This window comes from Hyperolius riggenbachi, chromosome 1 (genome assembly GCF_040937935.1).
Source record: "Hyperolius riggenbachi isolate aHypRig1 chromosome 1, aHypRig1.pri, whole genome shotgun sequence".
NCBI lineage: Eukaryota > Metazoa > Chordata > Amphibia > Anura > Hyperoliidae > Hyperolius > Hyperolius riggenbachi.
In genome coordinates this window covers 588,941,414-588,968,211 of record NC_090646.1, presented here as the reverse complement: position 1 = coordinate 588,968,211, position 26,798 = coordinate 588,941,414, and the positions used below count along the sequence as shown (strand labels likewise).

At 47.8% G+C, this 26,798-nt stretch overlaps 1 protein-coding gene across 1 annotated transcript in view; it reads right to left on the bottom strand.

The window, feature by feature from the left end:
- Positions 1-5,095, bottom strand: part of LOC137558182 (proteinase-activated receptor 1-like) — a 43,592-nt gene extending 38,497 nt beyond the window's left edge. The window contains exon 1 of the mRNA XM_068271723.1: positions 4,944-5,095. Within this exon, the coding sequence (XP_068127824.1) occupies positions 4,944-5,028 (85 nt within the window). The 5' untranslated portion in view covers positions 5,029-5,095. The remainder of the gene's footprint in view (positions 1-4,943) is intronic.
- Between the last annotated feature and the right edge of the window lie 21,703 nt (positions 5,096-26,798).

Here is a 26,798-nt window from a genome sequence, read left to right as displayed (position 1 = left end):
GGCCTGCCCGAAGGCTAAGTCGCTCCCCACACAGCATCTTTGCCTGCAGGCTGCTTGACTGCCTTCTCCGCCACCACCATCAGGGTCCAGGACACCAGGCGGATTCCTGAATTTTAAAGGCCGCTGCTAGCAGCGGCCACTATAATGATTTTTCTAGTGCGTGTACATACCTGCCTAATTTTTCTGGCTGCACTGCAGCTGCAATAACTAAAGCATAAGACAGCTGGTACTGGGGTGATGCGAACAGGATTACCGCACTTCTTATCTTGTGGTGCAACCTGCGTGCTCTGATAAAGTTGAGAGTAACTTGTGCATAAAAATGAGGAGAAGGAGGTGCAATTCGATCAGCTGGACAGTCACTGTTGTTCTATCATTGAGCTACCACAGCCCTGCGACCATATGGGCTTGAAAACCGGCACGGCCTGCACTCTCGCCATGGTGCGCACCAGTCCAGCACGGCCGTCACTACACAAACAACTGTTTGCGGTGCGTTACACAGTGAGTTTGGTGTGTCAGTGTGAAGCAGTACTCTAATTACACTCCCTGATTAATGTATACACATGCAAGATGTTTTAAAGCACTTTAGGCCTCCAATTTAGCATGCAATGTGATTTCTGCCCTTAAAACGCTGCTTTGCGTCAAATCCAAAATTTTCCCCGGGACTTTTGTTATCTATCCCACTCCTCCATGCCCCCCTCAAAGTGTTAGACCCCTTGAAACATCTTTTCTATCACTTTTGTGGCCAGCATAAATGTTTCTAGTTTTCAAAGTTCGCATCCCCATTGAAGTCTATTGCGGTTCGCGGAAGTTCGTGCAAACCGAACTTTTGCGAAAGTTCGCGTTCGAGGTTCGCGAACCAAAAATCAGAGGTTCGAGCCATCTCTGAAATGCCAAGGGATCTAACAGTATTAGAGGGGTAAGCATGGGATAAGGAACAGTTTGGGAACAGCATCTATAGAAGTGATCATTAACACCAGCACAAGACCAAGACCAAGAAAGAGATAATACTGTGGTTGAGGGAGGGTCCCTTGGAGGCCCCTCTGGCCCAAGAGCCCTGATGTAGTTGCAACCTCTGCATCAGGGGCATAACAATAGCCCTTGCAACCCTTGCAACCTCTGGGGGCCTGGTCAGCTCTGGGGGCCCTCTTCGCCTCCCTCTCATTACCCACATGCAGAGTAGCACAGGTAGAGTAGTAATGTTTTACCTGCTTTAGTAGCACTGGTCTCCTCCATGCATCAAAGCCGCCCACTATCTGCTGCCATTCGCTGGCTCCCGATCACATGACTGATGCAAGACACGTGATCATGAGCCGGCAAATCGCAGCCGACAGTGTGCAGCTGTGATGCACAGAGGAGACCAGCAGCACTGGTGCAGATAAACATTACTCTGTTCCCGGCACAATTCTGCATGCGTGTCGGGGCAAGGGGTGTGTGTGTGTGTGTGGGGGGGGGGGATCAGGTATGGCGGGGAGAATTTTGGATTTATGAGGGCATGGATGAGGAGTTCGGTGGTGACAGAGGTCAGGAAAGGTAGTGTGGTTAACAGTGACATGCACATCTGGGAGGGTCAGGGATGGCCGTGTGGGAAGATCATAAATTCCGTTTTGTCCAGGTTTAGTTTCAGGCACCTAGCAGACATCCAGAAGGAAATGGCTGATAGGCGGGAGGAGACCTTGTCCATAGTAGTGGTGGATAAGTCAGGGGTGTGGAGGTAGATCTGGGTGTCATCTGCCTACAGATGATAATTAAAATCCATGGATAAGATAACCTTGCCAATGAAGGATGTGTATAGGGAGAATAGTAGGGGGCCAAGGACCGAGCCTTGGGGCCTCCCACCAAGAGGTGGTTGGGGGTGAATGAGAGAGTGGTTTGAGAGGTAGGATGAGAACCAGGCCAGGGCGAGTTCATGAATGCCCATGGACTGAGGGGCTGGAGGAGTAGGGGATGGTCCACTGTGTCAAATGCTGCTGAAAGGTCATGGAAGAGGAAAATGGAGTATTTGCTTTCAGCTTAAGCTAGGGGTAAGCTTAAGGCGAGGTCATTGACCACTTTGGTGAGAGCTGTTTGGGTTGAGTGGGCAGGCCGAAATCCAGATTGCAGTGGATCTAGTAGGGAGTTGGTATTTAGGGACTGGGTCAGGCGTTCCTGCAAGGAGTTGCAGAGTTCCACACCAGAGACTGGAGTGTCTGTCCATAGGTCCACAATAAACCATACACTCCACAGAGCTGGGCCCTCTGAAAGAGTGTCTAGAAAAAAAGCAATTACTGCATTACAATAAGTAGGCACATATTTAATTGCTGCCATTCTGGAACTGTTAATGGCACAAGCCTCAAAACTGGTACAGTTGGTCAATGGGTGACGGGTTCAAATTTAGAAATGGGGGTGTAGCCACAGCCATTCAGATTTGTTTCATTTCAATGCAAATTATTGATGCAAAAGACTGCAAAGCTCACAAACTAGGTCATTGAGTAATTGAGTAATTGTGTGTTAGTGTTAGAAAAAGTGGGCGAAGCCAACACCAGCCAAATACGTACCCGGGCAACGCTGGGCCAGCAGCTAGTTTATAATATTAGTGAGATACACTATAGCTCTTCGATGTTGCACTATTAGATATTAGACAAGATTTCAGCAGAAATCTTGCCTAATAATGATTGTGCCCCTGCTAGTGTCCGAGTGCACAATGGACTTGCATAAAACAGCAGCATCATCTGAGCCGGTGCAAGAATTTTACCTTCAATTGTATATTATGAATAGCCCAAATGTCACTTTTAATCATTTGCCTATGAAAATCTACCAAAAACATTTGCAAATTTGACCAAGAAAATATATCTTAAGCGGATCTGAACTTGCTCTCTGCTCTGAAAGATAAACAACAACATAAGAACCTTTAACTACCTGCGGACCGAGCGAGTACGAATCTACGTCGGGCAGGGGGCGCTGCGGTCCTGACCGGACATAAGCTCTACGTCCCATTGACCGCGCACCACAGCCCGTCCGCGTCGCTCGGTCCGCTCTGCCCCCACCGCAATGTGCTGCCCTGCCACCTCTATGACGGCAGAGCACTGTGAGCCGGGCAGGAGCCGTTTTCATTGGCTCCTGGCCCTGTCATTACTGTAAGCCAATCCCATTGGCTTACATGGAGTTACAGGGTCAGGAGCCAATGAAAGCGGCTCCTGACCGGCGCACAGCGCTCTGCCGTCATAGCGACAGCAGAGAGAGCAGCCTGCGGCGGGGACAGAGCGGCGTGTCCGGCAGGAGCGACTGTAACTTTCGGTATTTCGTCGGGAAGCGGCGGTTTGCTGGACCAGCACCCTCTGGTCCTTAAGGGGGCAGAGGGTGCTGGTCCAGAAAGGGTTAAAGAAAAAAAAATCATTGGTACAGCTGATACAAATCCTGCAATAAATCTGCAGTGCATCTACTTCTACTATTTGTCAAGCAGCATGAAACATCATTTAATCAGAGCACAGTTCAGAAAAACAACCAATAAGATTTTGTCAAATTGTCTTCCGGTATCTGATACTGTAACACTTTCATAAATGTAATTTGTTCTTAACTCAAACTTCTCTTTCTGAATAATTACAGTCTTAACTTAACAATTATTTAACTGTAACTCCAGTTTGTAGTTTGCACCCCGTACTCCTAGTGTTGTGTACTATGCTGGCATAACCCTCATCAAAAAGAAAAATATATAGACAAGACACACTTATACCATGCTTTTCTCCTGGCAGACTCAAAGCACCAGAGCTGCAGCCACTAGGGCGCGCTCTATAGGCAACAGCAGCTTTAGGGAGTCTTGCCCAAGGTCTCCTTACTGAACAGGTGCAGGCTTACTGAGCTGGAAGAGCTAAGATTTGAACCCTGGTCTCCTGTGTTAGAGGCAGAGCCTTTCACCAGTTCACTTCCAAGGAAGTAAAAGGTGGTTGCATGTGATTTGTTGCACACATCCGCCGTTCATGATGATTGATCCGTTTTAGAGGCAGTAACCCTTTTTATATAGCTCTCAGACTAAAAATGACTGAATGGACAAATAAGAAGATTTCTTTATTTAAACCCCATTCATGGTGCTTGAGGGTAACAGTAAAAAAGGGCGCAGGTGGCTAGTGGACAAATCGGGCGCCGCCATTCACTCCCATAATAATTATCGTTTACTGGGCGCCGAACAGGAAAAAAGGGCGCCCGAGAATAATAACGTTTACCAACGGCGCCCAAAGATTTTTCATGTTTTATAACTGCTTGTGGTGATTTACGTTTCTTATTTCAATAAAACATTATTTTAAAAGTTATCCCTTAGTGTTTGTAAAACATTATTCACGAAACAAAGCGATCAGTACGTAACGTAAATTGTACTATATTTTATCCCTTACTGTTTTTAAAACATTATTCTACACACAATACAGTGATCTCTAAGGAGGGTCTTAGGTTTAGGCACCATTAGGGGGGTCTTAGGTTTAGGCACCAACAGGGGGGTCTTAGGTTTAGGCACCATTAGGGGGGTCTTAGGTTTAGGCACCAACAGGGGGGTCTTAGGTTAAGGCACCAACAGGGGGGTATTAGGTTTAGGCACCAACAGGGGGGTCTTAGGTTTCGGCAGCAACAGGGGGATCTTAGGTTTAGGCACCAACAGGGGGATCTAGGGGTTAGGGGTAGGTACAGGGAGGGTTACTTAGTAATTTTTTTTTAAACGTTATTATACGTTTCACTATTTAAACGGAAGATTAACGTTTTTACAATTGCCGATTTCATGCACATTATTTAATGATTTATAACTTTATAAAACATTAATTTTAAACGAAATACAGTACAATTCATTTTTAAACGTTACCCATGCTTATCGTTTAAAACCCCGCGCCCTTTTTTCCCAGCGCCCCTTTTTAACGTACGTGTGCATGAGTACTAAAACTGAACAGGTATTTACATTAACTAAATAATTATCTTTTACTTACATGGTTGATCCTCATCACAAAGTACCATCCAGGAGATATTTGCCCCAATAAGGAAGAACACAGCAAACAGCAGCCACAGTCCCATGTTTTATGTGTTCAGTAGTTTCTATCTCTTCATCTGTCCATCTGTAATAGGTGACGGTTTCTGTAGGCATTCCTGGAAGACAGAAACTAATCAGCTTCTCCTCACATGCTGGGAGTTTCCATTTCTCTGATAGAAGAGGGGGAGGGCTTAATGTACGAGTTCCAACAAGCCAGTTTAAAAAGAACTTTCACTTTTTAGCATGGGTACATGTTAGTGCGATTTGTTTAGCTCTGCTCAGCTACTATCAGGACCCTTTCAAAGAATAGATGTGATTTTGTGCTGCTATAGATGTACATGAAACTCATGAGCCTTGTGTGTACCTGCAGCCAAGGCAGTGTATGGTCCAGTGATAAAGAGGGAAATTATCATGCAATGCATATTAACAGTAATCACTACGGGCCAGTGCACACCAAAAACCACTAGCAGATCCGCAAGACGCTAGAGGTTTTTGAAGCAGATTTTCGGAGCCATTTTAGGCATGTTTAGAGAGGTTTTCTAAACATGCCTAGGGTTTTTCTGGAGCATTTTTGGGTAGCAGATGTTATATTTAGTTACAGTAAAACTGTTACTGAACAGCTACTGTAACAAAAACGCGTTTGTCAGAGCGGTTTTCCACTTTCCTATACTTTCAGAAATCTAAAAAATGCTGCAGCCCCCGAGTTTGTGTTTGTGGAAAAAACGAACTGCTCTGGCGTGCACCAGCCCATTAAAATACATTACCCAAGCAGTTTTAAAACAGCTAGCGTTTTTAACAAAGCTCCAGAACCGCTCTGGTGTGCACCAGCCCTACCTGTGCAGTGGTCCTAGCTACTACTACTACTACTACTACTACTACTACTACTACTACTACTACTACTACTACTACTACTACTACTACTACTACTACTACTACTACTACTACTACTACTACTACTACTACTACTACTACTACTACTACTACTACTACTACTACTACTACTACTACTACTACTACGTAACTGTACACCCAAGTAATGTTTTTTTTTTCTGGAATCTGTACTCTTGCATTTTGTTTCTGTACGGACAGACCAGGTACTCTCTTCTTACTACATAAGTAATTAGTTACAAAAAGTATAAACAATTGTTGCTAGTTTTCCACATCAGCCCAAACTGAGTGATTAGCGATAACTCTGACTTTCCCAGTCCTGATAGAATCCATTACAATCAGCGGGAAGTAGCTGAGCATATGAAGTCAATGTGATGATCCGCTCAGCTGGCTGCACTGGCAGACAGCTGTTTGACCATTCCTCTAGTCTGAAGGTTACAGGTCTCTGGAAGAGAGACCTCTCTTTCCTCTGCAAGTTTCTGGTCTGTTCTGCTGTTGAGGAATTTGCATACATTCGTTATGCAAATCCCCTACCTGCCTCCTGTGATGACTGGCACTATAAAAAGCTATGTTTCCCAGAGTCCTTTGCTGGTCATTTCTTCAGGGTTTGTTGTAAACACTCCTAGAGTGTCAGCCATTGTTGATCTGTTAAAGTTTACCTTAGGGTAATTCTTGGAACTGTACTAGGCAGTTCCTAGTGCAGTTAGATTGCATATCTGTTTTGTCTGTCTGTTGCGATTGTCCTGTCCCAGCGGTGGTCGACAGGAAATCGTTCTGTTTTTCTGGGTGCTAACCGGGGCAGCGGTTGCTACCGGTAGCACCTTCTGATCTGTCTTGCTTGGATCGCACTAGTCTTGCGCTAGCGCTGTGGATCCTTCTGTTCAGTTTTCCTGGATCGCACTAGCCTCTAGCGGTAGTGCTGTGGATCCTTCTGATCTGTCTTGCCTGAATCGCACTAGCCTTGCACTAGTGCTGTGGATCCTTCTGATCTGTCTTGCCTGGATCGCACTAGCCTTGCGCTAGTGCTGTGGATCCTTCTGTTCTGTTTTCCTGGAGTATAGCTGGAGCAGCGGTTGCTACCAGCTATCTCATCTGCCTGTCTTGCTTGGATCGCACTAGCCCCTAGCGGTAGCGGCTGTGGATCCTTCCTAGCTTATTCCTGTTTCCCGTTTGTCTGGCTTGTCTGATACGAACGCTTGCTGTAGGCTCGGTGAGGTGACCGTTAAGCAAGCGCTTGCGTTCTCTGTTTCGTGTTTGTCTGTCGGTGGTTAGTTAGGCGTACTTGTCTCTGTTGTGCTTAAAACGCGGAGACCGCGCTGTAAACGCGTTCGCTGTTGCGAATGCGTGCGGTGTTCGCGTTTAGTTAGCTTTCGTTATTTTCCTTATCTTCTCATTGTATGATTTGCTGTGCCTTTGCTACTCTCGTCCCCTGTCTTGCTTAAGCCTTGTGTCACCTCTGGCAATTGCCTCTCTCGCGATTGCGTTCCTACTTTGTTTCTGCTGATCTGTGTTCACCGTCGCTGGGTCGCGACTAGATTGGTGAACGCACATTCATCCTGTACCTGTGCTCTTTCTCTTTAAGGGCTGTTCAGCCCCGCATTGTCTTGATCTGTACAATCCCCATCTGGCATCTGTGGCCGTGCAGCGATTGTACTCGTCTGCACTCCACAGCGCCATCTGCCGGTGGGAATTGCCCTCTACTGATGCTTGCACCAAAGCTGGGTTCCCCCCTTCATACCCTTGTGGAGGATTTCCGCCGTGTCAGCGCACGTCTTGTGCACTGACCACGGAGATTATCCCGCAATTGTTACAGTCAATTTCACAAATTAAGCAATCTGACAAAATATGTGCCTGAACAGAAATTTCGGGAAAAAAAAGTAATTACCCTCACACCCATTCTGCTGTCGTGTGATTGTGTCAGTGATAACAGCCCTTGTTCTTCCCTTCTTCTAGAGGCTAATGTGGTGCAAGAAGAGACTGTCTATGGGTCATAAGGACTTACTCAGAGACACTCACGATCTAGCTTCACAGTTTAATGCACCTACCACTTCAAATCAGAAGGAACCCCATTGGTCTGCTAAGGACCAATGGGGCTCCTTGGAGCCCAAATTCAAAGATGCTTAGAGAGTTCTGAGCTATGTAGCTCAGAGCTCTGTCGGGTCCGTGCAGGGCGCTAAGTCCCCGCCGGCTCCGCTGCCCTCCCCGCCTCTCCCACATGTAACCCACATGTCACCCACATGTGGGTGACATGTGGGTGACAGATGTGGGCGGGGTGGACAGCGGGAGCCGGCGGGGACTTAGCGTCCTGCAAGGACGCGTAAGTGTATGCGGCGGCTGAGCGGCGAGTGACGTCGGGTGCGGCGTAGTTACAATGTAACAAAGTTGTTACATTGTAATAACTTTGTTACATTGTAACTGATAGAACATTTCCGAGGCTATTGCGAGGGATCATTTATTTAAAGGGACAGGTAAGTATTAATGGTTAATTAAGAATATTAAAGGACTTTTTTCGTGGTTATGTTTTTTGTTCAATAAAAATACTTTTTCTAAGTGTTTGTGTGTTTATTTACTTTTAACTCTTAAAGGAAATGGGTAAGGGGTACAAGTACCCCTATTCTCATTTCTCCTGGGAGGGGGGGTGGGCATCTGGGGGACCCCTTTTTAAAGGGGACTCCCAGATGCCACCATGAACCCCCCTCCCCCCCAGGAAATCGCGGCCTCCCCCTCCACCGCCCATCGGAGGTGGAGAAGAGCCCCTTGTCCTTGGATTGGACAAGGGCTCGGAGGGGGAGGGGAAAGCTTGGCTGCCCCTCCCCTTCCGAGACCCCCCAATCCTTGGACCATGCGGGCTGGTATAGTCAGGGGGCGGAGCCCAACGCGGCCGGTGCTCCGCATTCTGGCTATCCCAGCCTGCATGGGGGACAAGGGGTTAAAGAGGTCTGGGAGGGGGGACCCCACATCGTTTTTTTAATATATTTCCCACACTCAGAACGAAGTAAGTAAAACTCTTCCCACTTGGGGGAATCTATGAAAATAATACACTATTGTTACCTGTGCAAAAAAAACTGACATTTTCCGCATTTAAAACATTTTTGCCCTTGAAACTTAAAAATCGATTTTCTCAAAAACTATAAGGTCTTTTTGAAAAATGTTTTCCTCTTATTCCCACTGATCCCCTTAATATACCCTGGGAATTTGGTGTTCCTAAATTTTAAGCAGGCTTTGCTATTAACCGTTAAAGTCGGCGGGTTTTTAAATGTATACATTTTTCCTTTGAAAATTTAAAATCGATTTTCTGAAAAACTATAAGGTCTTTTTGAAAAAAAAATGTTTCCTCTTATTCCTTCTGATCTCCTTAATATATTCTCCAAATTTGAGGCTCTTAGCATTTAAGGGGGCTTTGCTATTAACCCTTAAAGTCGGCGGCTACCTAACATTGATCCATGCGTCAACTTTTCCGCTTGGGAGCATGGCCTTACGCATTAATTGCTAGTAGGAAAATGACGCGTAAGACTGTACCGTAACAACCTGCATTACGGTATTCTTACGCGTAATTGCGTAAGGACCATGCGTAATTACAGACATGAACCGTAGATAAATGTCTACGCCGTAACCGTAATTCCGTAATGCATAAAAGCGTAAAATTACGCGTAATGATCCGTAAGCGTAGTTTTTTCCATTACGTCCAGCACTAGGTTAGAGGAGTTGCAACCCAAAGGGAACTTCAGATGTGGCCGCTGCTCAGTCTGCTCCCTTATGAAACAGTGCCCAAGTTTACGAGTAGGCCCAATAGAGAAAAAATTCAAATCCCTAATTACATGTCAAACAAGATTTGTGGTGTATGTCATCTGGTGCCCCTGTCACCGTTTTTATATAGGCATGACTACGAGAAGATTAAAGGAAAAAATCCAGGACCATGTCAGATCAATATCTTCGGGTAGGGGTTCCCCACGCTTGATTGAACATGTAAGATCAGACCATCACAGTAACCCGAATTGTTTGAGATTGGTAGGACTGGAGCAAGTAAACGTTCCATCTAGGGGAGGAAATAGGTAACAACTCCTACTAAGAAGAGAATCCTGGTGGATAATTAAAACAGATGCTATGGGGGCATTAGGTCTAAATGATCATATAGATATGGCCTGTTTCCTGGACCCTTAGATAGTAATAGATAGAACTGGATTTAATGTACTGTTATGTAGTTTAGGTCTGGATGCCTATATCATGTTTTTAGGAGATATTGTGTTGTTGTCATATTCTAGGAACTGGACCCAGTGCTGGGCCGAAATTACGCATTAGCGTAATTACGCATCGTAATTCATTACAAATGCACCGTAAGCGTTACGTGTAAGGTTACGGTATAACGCGTAATTAATTACGCGTAGACCGTAGGTTACGTTATTACGCGTAACAAATTACGCGTAAGACAGTAAACTCCCATTGAAATTACACAGTCTGCCGTAATCGCGTAATATTACGCTCCCGTATAATATAAAAAAGCCGCCGACTTTAAGGGTTAATAGCAAAGCCCCCTTAAGTGCTAAGAGCCTCAAATTTGGAGAATATATTAAGGAGATCAGAAGGAATAAGAGGGAAAAAAAATTTTTCAAAAAGACCTTAGAGTTTTTGAGAAAATCGATGTTAAATTTTCAAAGGAAAAATATATACATTTAAAAACCCGCCGACTTTAACGGTTAATAGCAAAGCCTGCTTAAAATTTAGGAACACCAAATTCCCAGGGTATATTAAGGGGATCAGTGGGAATAAGAGGGAAACATTTATTTCAAAAGACCTTATAGTTTTTGAGAAAATCGATTTTTAAGTTTCAAGGGCAAAAATGTCTTTTAAATGCGGAAAATGTCAGTTTTTTTTGCACAGGTAACAATAGTGTTTTATTTTCATAGATTCCCCCAAGTGGGAAGAGTTTTACTTACTTCATTCTGAGTGTGGGAAATATTAAAAAAAAAACGACGTGGGGTCCCCCCTCCCAGACCTCTTTAACCCCTTGTCCCCCATGCAGGCTGGGATAGCCAGAATGCGGAGCACCGGCCGCGTGGGGCTCTGCACCCTGACTATACCAGCCCGCATGGTCCATGGATTGGGGGGGTCTCGGAAGGGGAGGGGCAGCCAACCTTTCCCCTCCCCCTCCGAGCCCTTGTCCAATCCAAGGACAAGGGGCTCTTCTCCACCTCCGATGGGCGGTGGAGGTGGAGGCCGCGATTTCCTGGGGGGGGGGGGGGTTCATGGTGGCATCTGGGAGTCCCCTTTAAAAAGGGGTCCCCCAGATGCCCACCCCCCCTCCCAGGAGAAATGAGTATAGAGGTACTTGTACCCCTTACCCACTTCCTTTAAGAGTTAAAAGTAAATAAACACACAAACACATAGAAAAAGTATTTTAATTGAACAAAAAACATAACCACGAAAAAAGTCCTTTAATATTCTTAATTAACCATTAATACTTACCTGTCCCTTTAAAAGCCAGTTCCCACGCAATATCCTCGGAAATATACTAATTTGTTACTTTGTAACTCCACTGCACCTGACGTCACTCGCCGCTCACCCGCCGCCCGCCGCATACACGCTAAGTCCCCGCCGGCTCCCGCCGTCCACTCCGCCCACACCTGTCACCCATATACATGCTGGCACCCATGGGTGCCAGCATGTATATAGGTGACATGTGGGAGAGGCGGGGAGGGCAGCGAGAGCCGGCGGGACTTAGCGTCCTTCACCCGACAGAGCTCTGAGCTATATAGCTCAGAGCTCTCTAAAGCATCTTTGTATTTGGGCTCCAAGGAGCCCCATTGGTCCTTAGCAGACCAATGGGGTTCCTTCTGATTTAAAGGAACCCCATTGGTCTGCTAAGGACCAATGGGGCTCCTTGGAGCCCAAATACAAAGATGCTTTAGAGAGCTCTGAGCTATATAGCTCAGAGCTCTGTCGGGTGCAGGCCGCTAAGTCCCGCCGGCTCTCGCTGCCCTCCCCTCCTCTCCCACATGTCACCTATATACATGCTGGCACCCATGGGTGCCAACATGTATATGGGTGACAGGTGTGGGCGGAGTGGACGGCGGGAGCCGGCGGGGACTTAGCGTGTATGCGGCGGCCGGCGGGTGAGCGCCGAGCGGCGAGTGACGTCGGGTGCGGTGGAGTTACAAAGTAACAAAGTTGTTACATTGTAACAACTTTGTTACATTGTAACTGATTAGTATATTTCCGAGGATATTGCGTGGGAACTGGCTTTTAAAGGGACAGGTAAGTATTAATGGTTAATTAAGAATATTAAAGGACTTTTTTCGTGGTTATGTTTTTTGTTCAATTAAAATACTTTTTCTATGTGTTTGTGTGTTTATTTACTTTTAACTCTTAAAGGAAATGGGTAAGGGGTACAAGTACCTCTATACTCATTTCTCCTGGGAGGGGGGGTGGGCATCTGGGGGACCCCTTTTTAAAGGGGACTCCCAGATGCCACCATGAACCCCCCCCCCCAGGAAATCGCGGCCATCACCTCCACCACCCATCGGAGGTGGAGAAGAGCCCCTTGTCCTTGGATTGGACAAGGACTTGGAGGGGGAGGGGAAAGCTTGGCTGCCCCTCCCCTTCCGAGACCCCCCAATCCATGGACCATGCGGGCTGGTATAGTCAGGGTGCGGAGCCCCACGCGGCCGGTGCTCCGCATTCTGGCTATCCCAGTCTGCATGGGGGACAAGGGGTTAAAGAGGTCTGGGAGGGGGGACCCCACGTCGTTTTTTTTTTAGATTTCCCACACTCAGAACGAAGTATGCCTCTTCTGCGCCTCCAATCATTGGAGGCGCAGTAGAAGCACGTGACGGCGACGCAGCGTTCCAGGCGCGGAAGTAACGTGAGTATTCTCCGCGCCAGCCTGCTCGCTGCCCACTGCCCCCGGCCCGCTGCCCGCATTTTTGGGGGGAGAAGAGAGGCAGAAGGAGGGGACCCAGGTGAGGGAGGGGGGGATATTTCCCCCCTCCCCGCCGCTATTCCTGCTGTCACCCCTCTTTCTAGCTACACGGGGGGGGGAGCACTATACTACCTAAACTGGGGGCCACTATACTACCTAAACTGGGGGCCACTATTCTAGCTATACTGGGGGCCACTATACTGGGGGCAGCTAAACGGGGGGGGTCACTATACTAGCTACACTGGGGGCATCTATGGGGGCCGCTATATTACCTATACTGGGGGGGGGCACCATACCAGCTACAATGGAGGCAACTATACTATCTAAACTGTGGGCCACTATACTAGCTATACTGGGGCAACTATGGGGGCCACTATACTAGCTATACTGGAGGGCAGCTGTACGGGGGCCACTATACTAGCTACACTGGGGGCAGCAACACTACCTACATTGGGGGCAGCAGCTATTCTGCCTATCCTGGGGGCAACTATACTAGCTATATTGGAGCAACTATACTACCTTCACTGGGGGCAACTGCTAGCTACCTATACTGGGGGCAACTGCTAGCTACCTATACTGGGGGCAGTGGCGGCACCGGGGGGGGGTGCTTTGGGTGCTGAAGCACCCCTTAAAATTCTCCAAGCACCCCCCAGCGTGAACTGACTTTCGGCATCTAATAGATGCCGTATCAGTTCACCGCAGCGGCAGAGCAGGGCTATAGTAAAATGTCCGAAGCCCTGCTCTGGAGACTTTGGGAGTTGCTGGCTGCAGAGGATCGTGGGAGCTGCGCACTGGACGGAGGCCGGAACAGGAGCTCTGCTGCAGGTGAGTAAATGTTTTTTTTTTTTAATTTATATTAGCAGCCAGGGGTAGCGTTTATGTTCTGGCCAGGTCTGCTACACGATTGCATGTATTTTCTGGTCAAATCTGCTACATAATTGCATGTATTTTCTGGGCAAATCTGCCGACATGATTGCATGTATTTTCTGGGCAAATCTGCCGAAATGATTGAACGTATTCTCTGGGCAAATCTGCAGACATGATTGCATGTATTTTCTGGGCAAATCTGCCGACATGATTGCATGTACTTTCTGGGCAAATCTGCCGACATGATTGAACGTATTCTCTGGGCAAATCTGCAGACATGATTGCATGTATTTTCTGGGCAAATCTGCAGACATGATTGAACGTATTCTCTGGGCAAATCTGCAGACATGACGTGTATTTTCTTGAGAAAACCTGCACAATTATGTGAATTTTCTGGGGAAAGGGTCACCAAAACTTGGGTCCACTGTCTTTGCTTTAAAAAAATTTTTTTTGGGGGGGGTTGTCTTATGATACCCAGCACCGGGTGTCAAATGCCCTAGGTACGCCACTGGGCTGCCTCAAGTAAATAATAAGCCCCTATGCAGTTATGCTGGATATACACTATGAGATTTTATGGTCGATTTACTGTCATCGATTATTTCTAACATGTCCGATTTGCTTTCCGATTTATTTCGATCGATTTACGTTAACTTAACCACTTGAGGACCGCAGTCTTTACACCCCTTAAGGACCAGGCACTTTTTTCCCATTCAGACCACTGCAGTTTTAACGGTTTATTGCTCGGTCATACAACCTACCACCTAAATGAATTTTCCCTCCTTTTCTTGTCCCTAATACAGCTTTCTTTTGATGCTATTTGATTGCTGCTGTGATTTTTAGTTTTTATTATATTCATCAAAAAAGACATGAATTTTGTCAAAAAAATGATTTTTTTTTTTACTTTCTGTGCTGACATTTTTCAAATAAAGTAAAATTTCTATGTACATTTTTGTCCAAATGTATTGTGCTACATGTCTTTGCTAAAAAAAAATCCAATAAGTGTATATTTATTGGTTTGGGTAAAAGTTATAGCGTTTACAAACTATGGTGCAAAAAGTGAATTTTCCCATTTTGAAGCATCTCTGACTTTTCTGAGCACCTGTCATGTTTCATGAGGTGCTAAAATTCCAGGATAGTATAAATACTCCCCAAATGACCCCATTTTGGAAAGAAGACATCCCAAAGTATTCACTAAAGGCATGGTGAGTTCATAGAAGATTTTATTTTTTGTCACAAGTTAGCGGAAAATGACACTTTGGGGAAAAAAAAAGTAAAAAAAAAAGTTTCCATTTCTGCTAACTTGTGACAAAAAAAAAAGAAATCTGCCACACAGTCACCATGCCCCTCTCTGAATACTTTGGGGTGTCTTCTTTCCAAAATGGGGTCATTTGTGGGGTGTGTTTACTGTCCTGGCATTTTTGGGGGGTGCTAAATTGTAAGCACCCCTGTAAAGCCTAAAGGTGCTGATAGGACTTTGGGCCCCTTAGCGCACCTAGGCTGCAAAAAGGGGTCACACATGTGGTATCGCCGTATAGTATAATGTGTTTTGGGGTGTATTTTTACACATACTCATGCTGGGTGGGAGAAATATCTCTGTAAATGCGATTTTTTTTTATTTTTTCACACACAATTGTCCATTTACAGAGATATTTCTCCCACCCAGCATGGGTATGTGTAAAAATACACCCCGAAACACATTATACTACTTCTCCTGTAGTAGTACAGCGATATCACGTGTGACACTTTTTTGCAGCCTAGGGGCTCGATTTACAAAACGGTGCTAACTTTAGCACGTCTAAACTCAGGTGAAATGTGAGAAGTAGTGATCGTGCGCAAAGTACCGCGTGCAAAGTTTTGCGTGCGCGCACTGCACAGAGCGCAGGGCGCTCCGCGCAAAGTGCCCATTAAAGCCTATGGGACTTAGCGCGCGCATAGAACTTTGCGCACGTAAAACTTTGCGCGCAAAACTTTGCGCGCGATCTGATTGAGAAAACTGGTGCTACTTAGCACCCTGGTTAGCGCGCCTTAAGACTTTAGACGTGCTAAGTGGGTTAGCACCTCTTAGTAAATCAAGCCCCAGGTGCGCTAAGGGGCCCAACGTCCTATGAGTACCTTTAGGATTTCACAGTTCATTTTGAGGCATTTGGTTTCTAGACTACTCCTCACGGTTTAGGGCCCCTAAAATGCCAGGGCAGTGACCTAATTTTAGAAAGAAGACACCCCAAGGTATTCCGTTAGGAGTATGGAGAGTTCATAGAAGATTTTATTTTTTGTCACAAGTTGGCGGAAATTGATTTTTATTGTTTTTTCTCACAAAGTGTCATTTTCCACTAACTTGTGACAAAAAATAAAATCTTCTATGAACTCACCATACACCTAACGGAATACCTTGGGGTGTCTTCTTTCTAAAATTGGGTCACCTGTGGGGTTCCTATACTGCCCTGGCATTTTAGGGGCCCTAAACCGTGAGGAGTAGTCTACAAAACAAATGCCTCAAAATGCCCTGTGAAATCCTAAAGGTACTCATAAGACGTTTGGCCCCTTAGCGCACCAAGGCTGCAAAAAAGTATCACACATGTGGTATCGCCGTACTCAGGAGAAGTAGTATAATGTGTTTTGGGGTGTATTTTTACACATACCCATGCTGGGTGGGAGAAATATCTCTGTAAATGGACAACTGTGTGTAAAAAAATAAAAAACTGTCATTTACAGAGATATTTCTCCCACCCAGCATGAGTATGTGTAAAAATACACCCCAAACCACATTATACTACTTCTCCTGAGTACGGCGATACCACATGTGTGACACCTTTTTGCAGCCTAGGTCCGCTAAGGGGCCCAACGTCCTATGAGTACTTTTAGGATTTCACAGGTCATTTTAAGGCGTTTGGTTTCTAGACTACTCCTCACGCTTTAGGGCCCCTAAAATGCCAGAGCAGTATAGGAACCCCACAAGTGACCCCATTTTAGAAAGAAGACACCCCAAGGTAGTATGGTGAGTTCATAGAAGTTTTTATTTTTTGTCACAAGTTAGCGGAAATAGATTTTTGTTTTTTTTCACAAAGTGTCATTTTCCACTAACTTGTGACAAAAAACAAAATCTTCTATGAACTCTCCATACTACTAACGGAATACCTTGGGGTGTCTTCTTTCTAAAATGGGGTCACTTGTGGGGTTCCTATACTGCCCTGGCATTTTAGGGGCCCTAAACCGTGAGGAGTAGTCTAGAAACCAAATGCCTCAAAATAACCTGTGAATAGGACGTTGGGCCCCTTAGCGCACCTAGGCTGCAAAAAAGTGTCACACATGTGGTATCACCGTACTCAGGAGAAGTAGTATAATGTGTTTTGGGGTGTATTTTTTATACATACCCATGCTGGGTGGGAGAAATATCTCTGTAAATGGACAATTGTGTTTAAAAAAAATAAAAAAAATGTCATTTACAGAGATATTTACAGAGATATTTCACGGTTTAGGGCCCCTAAAATGCCAGGGCAGTATAGGAACCCCACAAGTGACCCCATTTTAGAAAGAAGACACCGCAAGGTATTCTGTTAGGAGTATGGTGAGTTCATAGAAGATTTTATTTTTTGTCACAAGTTAGCGGAAATTGATTTTTCCACTAACTTGTGACAAAAAAATAAAATCTTCTATGAACTCATCATACACCTAACGGAATACCTTGGGGTGTCTTCTTTCTAAAATGGGGTCATTTGGTGGGGTTCCTATCAGGGCTGTGGAGTCGGTCCAAAAATCCACCGACTCCGACTCCGACTCCTCAGTAGAGTTGGGCCGAACGGTTCGCCTGCGAACGGTTCCATGCGAACTTCAGTGGTTCGCGTTCGCGTCCCGTAGGCGAACCTTTGCGGAAGTTCGGTTCGCCCCATAATGCACATGGAGGGTCAACTTTGACCCTCTACATCACAGTCAGCAGGCCCAGTGTAGCCAATTAGGCTACACTAGCCCCTGGAGCCCCACCCCCCCTTATATAAGGCAGGCAGCGGCGGCCATTACAGTCACTCGTGTGCTGCCTGCGTTAGTGAGAGTAGGGCGAGCTGCTGCAGACTGTCTCTCAGGGAAAGATTAGTTAGGCTTAACTTGTTCCTGTCTAGCTGCATACCTGTTCTGTGAACCCACCACTGCATACCTGTGCTGTGAACCCACCACTGCATACCTGTGCTGTGAACCCACCACTGCATACCTGTTCAGTGAACCCACCACTGCATACCTGTGCTGTGAACCCACCACTGCATACCTGTTCAGTGAACCTGCCACTGTATACCTGTTCTGTTCAGTGGACCCGCCACTGTATACCTGTTCATTGAACCCACCACTGCATACCTGTGCTGTGAACCCACCACTGCATACCTGTTCTGTGAACCCACCACTGCATACCTGTGCTGTGAACCCACCACTGCATACCTGTTCAGAAAACCTGCCACTGCATACCTGTTCTGTTCAGTGGACCCGCCACTGTATACCTGTTCATTGAACTCACCACTGCATACCTGTGCTGTGAACCCACCACTGCATACCTGTTCTGTGAACCCACCACTGCATACCTGTGCTGTGAACCCACCACTGCATACCTGTTCAGTGAACCTGCCACTGCATACCTGTTCTGTTCAGTGGACCCACCACTGTATACCTGTTCATTGAACCCTCCACTGCATACCTGTGCTGTGAACCCACCACTGCATACCTGTTCTGTGAACCCACCACTGCATACCTGTTCAGTGAACCCGCCACTGCATACCTGTTCTGTTCAGTGGACCCGCCACTGTATACCTGTTCTGTGAACCCACCACTGTATACCTGTTCAGTGAACCCGCCACTGCATACCTGTTCTGTTCAGTGGACCCGCCACTGTATACCTGTTCAGTGAACCCGCCACTGCATACCTGTTGTGTTCAGTGAACCTGCCACTGCATACCTGTTCTGTGAACCCGCCACTGTGTACCTGTTCTGTTTAGTGAACCCGCCACTGTATACCTGTTCAGTGAACCCGCCACTGCATACCTGTTGTGTTCAGTGAACCTGCCACTGCATACCTGTTCTGTGAACCCGCCACTGTATACCTGTTCTGTTTAGTGAACCCGCCACTGCATACCTGTTCTGTTCAGTGGACCCGCCACTGCATACCTGTTCTGTTCAGTGGATCCGCCACTGTATACCTGTTCAGTGAACCCGCCACTGCATACCTGTTCTGTTCAGTGGACCCGCCACTGTATACCTGTTCAGTGAACCCGCCACTGCATACCTGTTGTGTTCAGTGAACCTGCCACTGCATACCTGTTCTGTGAACCTGCCACTGTATACCTGTTCTGTTTAGTGAACCTGCAACTGTATACCTGTTCTGTTTAGTGAACCCGCCACTGCATACCTGTTCTGTTCAGTGGACCCGCCACTGTATACCTGTTCAGTGAACCCGCCACTGCATACCTGTTCTGTTCAGTGGACCCGCCACTGTATACCTGTTCAGTGAACCCGCCACTGTATACCTGTTGTGTTCAGTGAACCTGCCACTGCATACCTGTTCTGTGAACCCGCCACTGTATACCTGTTCTGTTTAGTGAACCCGCCACTGCATACCTGTTCTGTTCAGTGGACCCGCCACTGTATACCTGTTCAGTGAACCCGCCACTGCATACCTGTTCTGTTCAGTGGACCCGCCACTGTATACCTGTTCAGTGAACCCGCCACTGCATACCTGTTGTGTTCAGTGAACCTGCCACTGCATACCTGTTCTGTGAACCCGCCACTGTATACCTGTTCTGTTTAGTGAACCCACCACTGTATACCTGTTCAGTGAACCCGCCACTGCATACCTGTTGTGTTCAGTGAACCTGCCACTGCATACCTGTTCTGTGAACCCGCCACTGTATACCTGTTCTGTTTAGTGAACCCGCCACTGCATACCTGTTCTGTTCAGTGGACCCGCCACTGCATATCTGTTCTGTTCAGTGGACCCGCCACTGTATACCTGTTAATTGAACCCGCCACTGCATACCTGTTCTGTTCAGTGGACCCGCCACTGTATACCTGTTCAGTGAACCCGCCACTGCATACCTGTTGTGTTCAGTGAACCTGCCACTGCATACCTGTTCTGTGAACCTGCCACTGTATACCTGTTCTGTTTAGTGAACCCGCCACTGTATACCTGTTCTGTTTAGTGAACCCGCCACTGCATACCTGTTCTGTTCAGTGGACCCGCCACTGTATACCTGTTCAGTGAACCCGCCACTGCATACCTGTTCTGTTCAGTGGACCCGCCACTGTATACCTGTTCAGTGAACCCGCCACTGCATACCTGTTGTGTTCAGTGAACCTGCCACTGCATACCTGTTCTGTGAACCCGCCACTGTATACCTGTTCTGTTTAGTGAACCCGCCACTGTATACCTGTTCTGTTTAGTGAACCCGCCACTGCATACATGTTCTGTTCAGTGGACCCGCCACTGTATACCTGTTCTGTTCAGTGGACCCGCCACTGTATACCTGTTCAGTGAACCCGCCACTGCATACCTGTTCTGTTCAGTGGACCCGCCACTGTATACCTGTTCAGTGAACCCGCCACTGCATACCTGTTGTGTTCAGTGAACCTGCCACTGCATACCTGTTCTGTGAACCCGCCACTGTATACCTGTTCTGTTTAGTGAACCCACCACTGTATACCTGTTCAGTGAACCCGCCACTGCATACCTGTTGTGTTCAGTGAACCTGCCACTGCATACCTGTTCTGTGAACCCGCCACTGTATACCTGTTCTGTTTAGTGAACCCGCCACTGCATACCTGTTCTGTTCAGTGGACCCGCCACTGCATATCTGTTCTGTTCAGTGGACCCGCCACTGTATACCTGTTAATTGAACCCGCCACTGCATACCTGTTCTGTTCAGTGGACCCGCCACTGTATACCTGTTCATTGAACCCGCCACTGCATACCTGTTGTGTTCAGTGAACCTGCCACTGCATACCTGTTCTGTGAACCCGCCACTGTATACCTGTTCTGTTTAGTGAACCCGCCACTGTATACCTGTTCTGTTTAGTGAACCCGCCACTGCATACCTGTTCTGTTCAGTGGACCCACCACTGTATACCTGTTCAGTGAACCCGCCACTGCATACCTGTTCTGTTCAGTGGACCCGCCACTGTATACCTGTTCAGTGAACCCGCCACTGCATACCTGTTGTGTTCAGTGAACCTGCCACTGCATACTTGTTCTGTGAACCCGCCACTGTATACCTGTTCTGTTTAGTGAACCCGCCACTGTATACCTGTTCTGTTTAGTGAACCCGCCACTGCATACCTGTTCTGTTCAGTGGACCCGCCACTGTATACCTGTTCAGTGAACCCGCCACTGCATACCTGTTGTGTTCAGTGAACCTGCCACTGCATACCTGTTCTGTAAACCCGCCACTGTATACCTGTTCTGTTTATTGAACCCGCCACTGCATACCTGTTCTGTTCAGTGGACCCGCCACTGTATACCTGTTCAGTGAACCCGCCACTGCATACCTGTTGTGTTCAGTGAACCTGCCACTGCATACCTGTTGTGTTCAGTGAACCTGCCACTGCATACCTGTTCTGTGAACCCGCCACTGTATACCTGTTCTGTTCAGTGAACCCACCGCATCAGTGCGCATACCTGTGCAGTTAAGTGAACCCACCTACCTACGTGAGTGCACGCAGTGTGATATACCACTCCGTGCATACCCGATATGGACAAAACAGGTAGAGGAAGAGGTAGTGCCAGATCCAGAGGAAGGCCACCCGGCAGGTCTGCGCGAGGTCGTGTAAATGTAATTTCGTGTGGACCTGGCCCACAGTACAGTGCTCGGAAGAAGGCACGTCCCATCACCTCCCAAGATTGTCAGGACGTGGTTGAGTATTTAGCGACACAGAACACCTCATCTTGCTCAGCCACCAGCGCTACTACTAGCACCACTTCCGCTGCATTTGACACTTCGCAAGAATTATTTAGTGGTGAAATCACTGATGCACAGCCATTGTTGTTACAGCCAGATGAATTTTCACCAGCTCATATGTCTGAGTTACGCGGCAACACTATGGATGTAACGTGTCAGGAGGATGAAGGATCTACTGATGGTGCAAGTTTGGATTTGTCTGAGGCAAGCGAAGCTGGGCAGGATGACTACGATGATGACGGTAATAGGGATCCTCTGTATGTTCCCAATAGAGGAGATGAAGAGGGGGACAGTTCAGAGGGGGAGTCAGAGAGTAGTAGGAGGAGAGAAGTTGCTGAAAGAAGCTGGGGCAGCTCTTCGTCAGAAACAGCTGGTGGCAGAGTCCGGCACCATGTATCGCCACCTATGTACAGCCAGCCAACTTGCCCTTCAGCATCAGCTGCTGAGGTCCCCATAGTGCCCACATCCCAGGGTGGCTCAGCGGTGTGGAAATTTTTTAATGTGTGTGCCTCAGATCGGACCAAAGCCATCTGTTCGCTCTGCCAACAAAAATTGAGCCGTGGAAAGGCCAACACTCACGTAGGGACAAGTGCCTTACGAAGGCACCTGGAGAAAAGGCACAAACAGCAATGGGATGGCCACCTGAGCAAAAGCAGCAGCAGCACACAAAAGCAAAGCCACCCTCCTTCTCCTCTTCCTCCTCCATCAGGTGCATTATCTGCTTCTGCCGCTTTCTCCCTTCCACCTTCACAGGCACCCTCCTCCACTCCGCCTCTGCCCTTGAGCGGTTCCTGCTCCTCTGCCCACAGCAGCAGTCAGGTGTCCGTGAAGGAAATGTTTGAGCGGAAGAAGCCAATTTCGGCCAGTCACCCCCTTGCCCGGCGTCTGACAGCTGGCGTGGCGGAACTGTTAGCTCGGCAGCTGTTACCATACCGGCTGGTGGACTCTGAGGCCTTCTGTAAATTTGTGGCCATCGGAACACCGCAGTGGAAGATGCCAGGCCGCACTTATTTTTCGAGAAAGGCCATACCCCAACTGCACCGTGAAGTTGAGAGGCAAGTGGTGTCATCTCTTGCGAAGAGCGTTGGGTCAAGGGTACACCTGACCACGGATGCCTGGTCTGCCAAGCACGGGCAGGGCCGCTACATTACCTACACAGCCCATTGGGTGAACCTGGTGGTGAACGATGGCAAGCAGGGCGCAGCGGACCAAATTGTGACACCTCCACAGCTTGCAGGCAGGCCTCCTGCCACCTCCTCTCCTCCTGCTACATGCTCTTCACTGTCCTCCTCCTCCTTGGCTGAGTGGCAGTTCTCCTGTCCAGCTACACAGCCCCAGCTCCGCAGGGCCTATGCTGCATGCCAGGTAAGACGGTGTCACGCCATCTTAGACATGTCTTGTCTCAAAGCGGAGAGTCACACTGGAGCAGCTCTCCTGGCTGCTCTTAAGAAACAGGTGGATGAGTGGCTGACCCCGCACCACCTGGAGATAGGCAACGTGGTGTGCGACAACGGCAGCAATCTGCTTGCCGCTTTGCATATGGGGAAGCTGACACACATACCCTGCATGGCACATGTCATGAATCTAGTGGTTCAAAGATTTGTGGCAAAGTACCCTGGCTTAGCGAATGTCCTGAAGCAGGCCAGGAAGTTCTGTGGGCATTTGAGGCGGTCTTACACAGCCATGGCACGCTTTGCAGAAATTCAGCGCAAAAACAACATGCCGGTGAGACGCCTCATTTGCGATAGCCCGACTCGCTGGAACTCGACCCTGCTCATGTTCTCCCGCCTGCTAGAACAGAAGAAAGCCGTGACCCACTACCTCTACAACTACAGTAGAATGAAACAGTCTGGGAAGATGAGGATGTTCTGGCCCGACAAATGGACACTGATGAAAAATGCATGCAGGCTCATGCGGCCGTTTGAGGAGGTGACCAACCTGGTGAGCCGCAGTGAGGGCACCATCAGCGACTTAATTCCCTACGCTTACTTCTTGGAGCGTGCTGTGCGTAGAGTGGTGGATGAAGCTGTGAATGAGTGTGACCAGGAACCGTTACGGCAGGAACAGGCATGGGACCAATTTTCATCAGACCCAGCTGTTTCCTCAACACCTGCGGCAGCACAGAGGGGGGAGGAGGAGGAAGAAGAGAAGTCGTGTGCAGAAGACGAGTCAGACTCAGAGGATGATGAGCAAGGTGTTTCTTTGGGGGAGGAGGAGGAGGAGGGGACAGTGGCAGGAGAACAACCTCAGCAGGCATCGCAAGGGGCTTGTGCTGCTCAACCTTCCCGTGGTATTGTTCGCGGCTGGAGGGAGGAGGTTGACTTACCTGACGTCACTGAGGAAGAGCAAGAGGAGATGGAGGGTACTGGATCCGACTTTGTGCAGATGTCGTCTTTTATGCTGTCCTGCCTGTTGAGGGACCCCCGTATAAAAAACCTCAAGGGGAATGACCTGTACTGGGTGGCCACACTACTAGACCCTCGGTACAGGCACAAAGTGGCGGACCTGTTACCAACTCACCGGAAGGTGGAAAGGATGCAGCACATGCAGAACCAGCTGTCAACTATGCTTTACAATGCCTTTAAGGGTGATGTGACGGCACAACGCCAGCAAGGTACCACTGCCACTAATCCTCCTCCCGTGTCCACGCAGTCAAAGACAGGACGCTCCAGCGATCTCATGGTGATGTCGGACATGCGGACGTTCTTTAGTCCAACGCCTCGCCGTAGCCCTTCCGGATCCACCCTCCACCAACGCCTGGAACGGCAGGTAGCCGACTACCTGGCCTTAAGTGTGGATGTAGACACTGCTGTGAACAGCGATGAGGAACCCTTGAACTACTGGGTGCGCAGGCTTGACCTGTGGCCAGAGCTGTCCCAATTTGCCATCCAACTTCTCTCCTTCCCTGCCGCAAGCGTCCTGTCAGAAAGGACCTTCAGCGCAGCTGGAGGCATTGTCACAGAGAAGAGAAGTCGCCTAAGTCACAAAAGTGTTAAGTACCTCACCTTTATCAAAATGAATGAGGCATGGATCCCGGAGGGCTGCTGCCCGCCCCAAGACTAAGTCAGTCCCCGCACACACAGCATCTCTGCCTGCACGCCGTGTGACTGGCTGCCTGGCCTGCCCCAAGAAGACTAAGTCGCTCCCAGTCCCTCCACACAGCATGTCTGCCTGCAGGCCGCTTGACTACCTTCTCCGCCACCACCAACAGGGTCCGGGACTCCAGGCGGATTGCTGAATTTTTTAGGCCGCTGCTAGCAGCGGCCGCTGTAATAATTTTTCTGGTGCGTGTACATGACTGCCTAATTTTTCTGGCTGCACTGCGGGCAGCTGCAACAACAAAAGAAAAGGCATGTACATGCGCCCATTCCCCTTCGTGATCATTACCTTGCCGTGGTGAAGGGGCTTGCGTATCACAATGAAGCAATGACCGGCGCCTAGATGAGTGTCTCGGGGGGCACACCCACGATAATAAGGTCGTTGCCTCATTGTGGTCAGACCAAATTTGATCAGCTGGACAGTCACTGTTCTGTCATTCAGCTACATCAGCCAGGCGACCATATGGGCTGTAAAGCCACCAAAACCTGCACTCTCGCCATGGTGCGCACCAGTCCAGCACGGCCGTCACTACACAAACAGCTGTTTGCGGTGCGTTACACGGTGAGTTTGGTGTGTCAGTGTGAAGCAGTACCTTAATTACACTACCTGATTGATGTATACACATGCAAGATGTTTGAAAGCACTTTAGGCCTGTCATTTAGCATTCAATGTGATTTCTGCCCTTAAAACGCTGCTTTGCGTCAAATCCAGATTTTTCCCCGGGACTTTTGGCATGTATCCCACTCCGCCATGCCCCCCTCCAGGTGTTAGACCCCTTGAAACATCTTTTCCATCACTTTTGTGGCCAGCATAATTCTTTTTTTTTCTCAAAGTTCGCATCCCCATTGAAGTCTATTGCGGTTCGCGAACTTTAACGCGAACCGAACCTTCCGCGGAAGTTCGCGAACCAGGTTCGCGAACCTAAAATCGGAGGTTCGGCCCAACTCTACTCCTCAGTTAAAGATTCCACCGACTCCGACTCCTCTAATTTGCATATTACAATTTTGTTGATTAACAGTATGTAACGTGAAATTCGTCTCTTAACTGCCAACGCTTAGGAATTTTACAAGACAACTGAAGTGAGAAGGATATGTAGACTACTATATTTATTCCCTTAAGACTAAAACTAGTCCTTGGTAAGAGTACTTGTAAAAAGGTACAGACCGGAACAAAGAACATCTATCAGGCCCTAGGCAATGTAACTGTGGGTACATGTAAGAGGAATGTGCAGGTACTCTGCAGGGGAATGAGGAGATTCTTCCTCTATTACACATTCTTCATGCACAATCTGAACAAGGTTTATGGGTGACAGACAACACCTCTCTGTTCAATGTGCACAACATTCTCAGTGGATTCCCTGCAGCTCTGTGGGGAGTGCATATGTAGAGTATAGTACTACTGTCTACCAAAGTAAACCTGAGACAGATGAAATTAAAGTTTTATACATACCTGGGGCTTCCTCCAGCCCCCTTCAGGCTAATTAGTCCCTCGCTGTCCTCCTTCGCCACCTGGATCTTCTGCTATGAGTCCCGGTACTTGAGCCAGTCTGGTGTAGTGCGCATGCACACACTCCGCCGCCGGAGCACTTTTGCGCAGGTGCAGAATGCTCCTGGCTGTGAAAGCGGCACATAGCCAGACTGCTCTGACTGGCTGAATTACCGGGACTCATAGCAGAAGTTCCAGGTGGTGAAGGAGGACAGCGAGGGACTGATTAGCCTGAAGGGGGTTGGAAGAAGCCCCAGGTATGTATAACACTCTTCTTTTCATCCGTCTCAGGTACCCTTTAATTTGTAGTCACCAAACCAAATTTTAACAACATATCAAATTATTTGATTTCATGAGCAAAAATGTATTTGATTACATTTGCATAAACCAGCATCAATGCAGAATTATTTCCATCTCATTGACCATCTCTATTAGTGACACAGCTACACATCAGGCTTTATTCTTACAGCATAGACGTTATTTAGTATATATAAGAGATTCCTGTGTACACATCATATATACTGTACAGTCACAATCAGATATGTATATCTGACTTTAAAAATACGGGGACTGCTTTATTGAAGCAGCACAAGTAACTCATTTTGATTGGTTTATTTCATTTTTGTGGACTGAG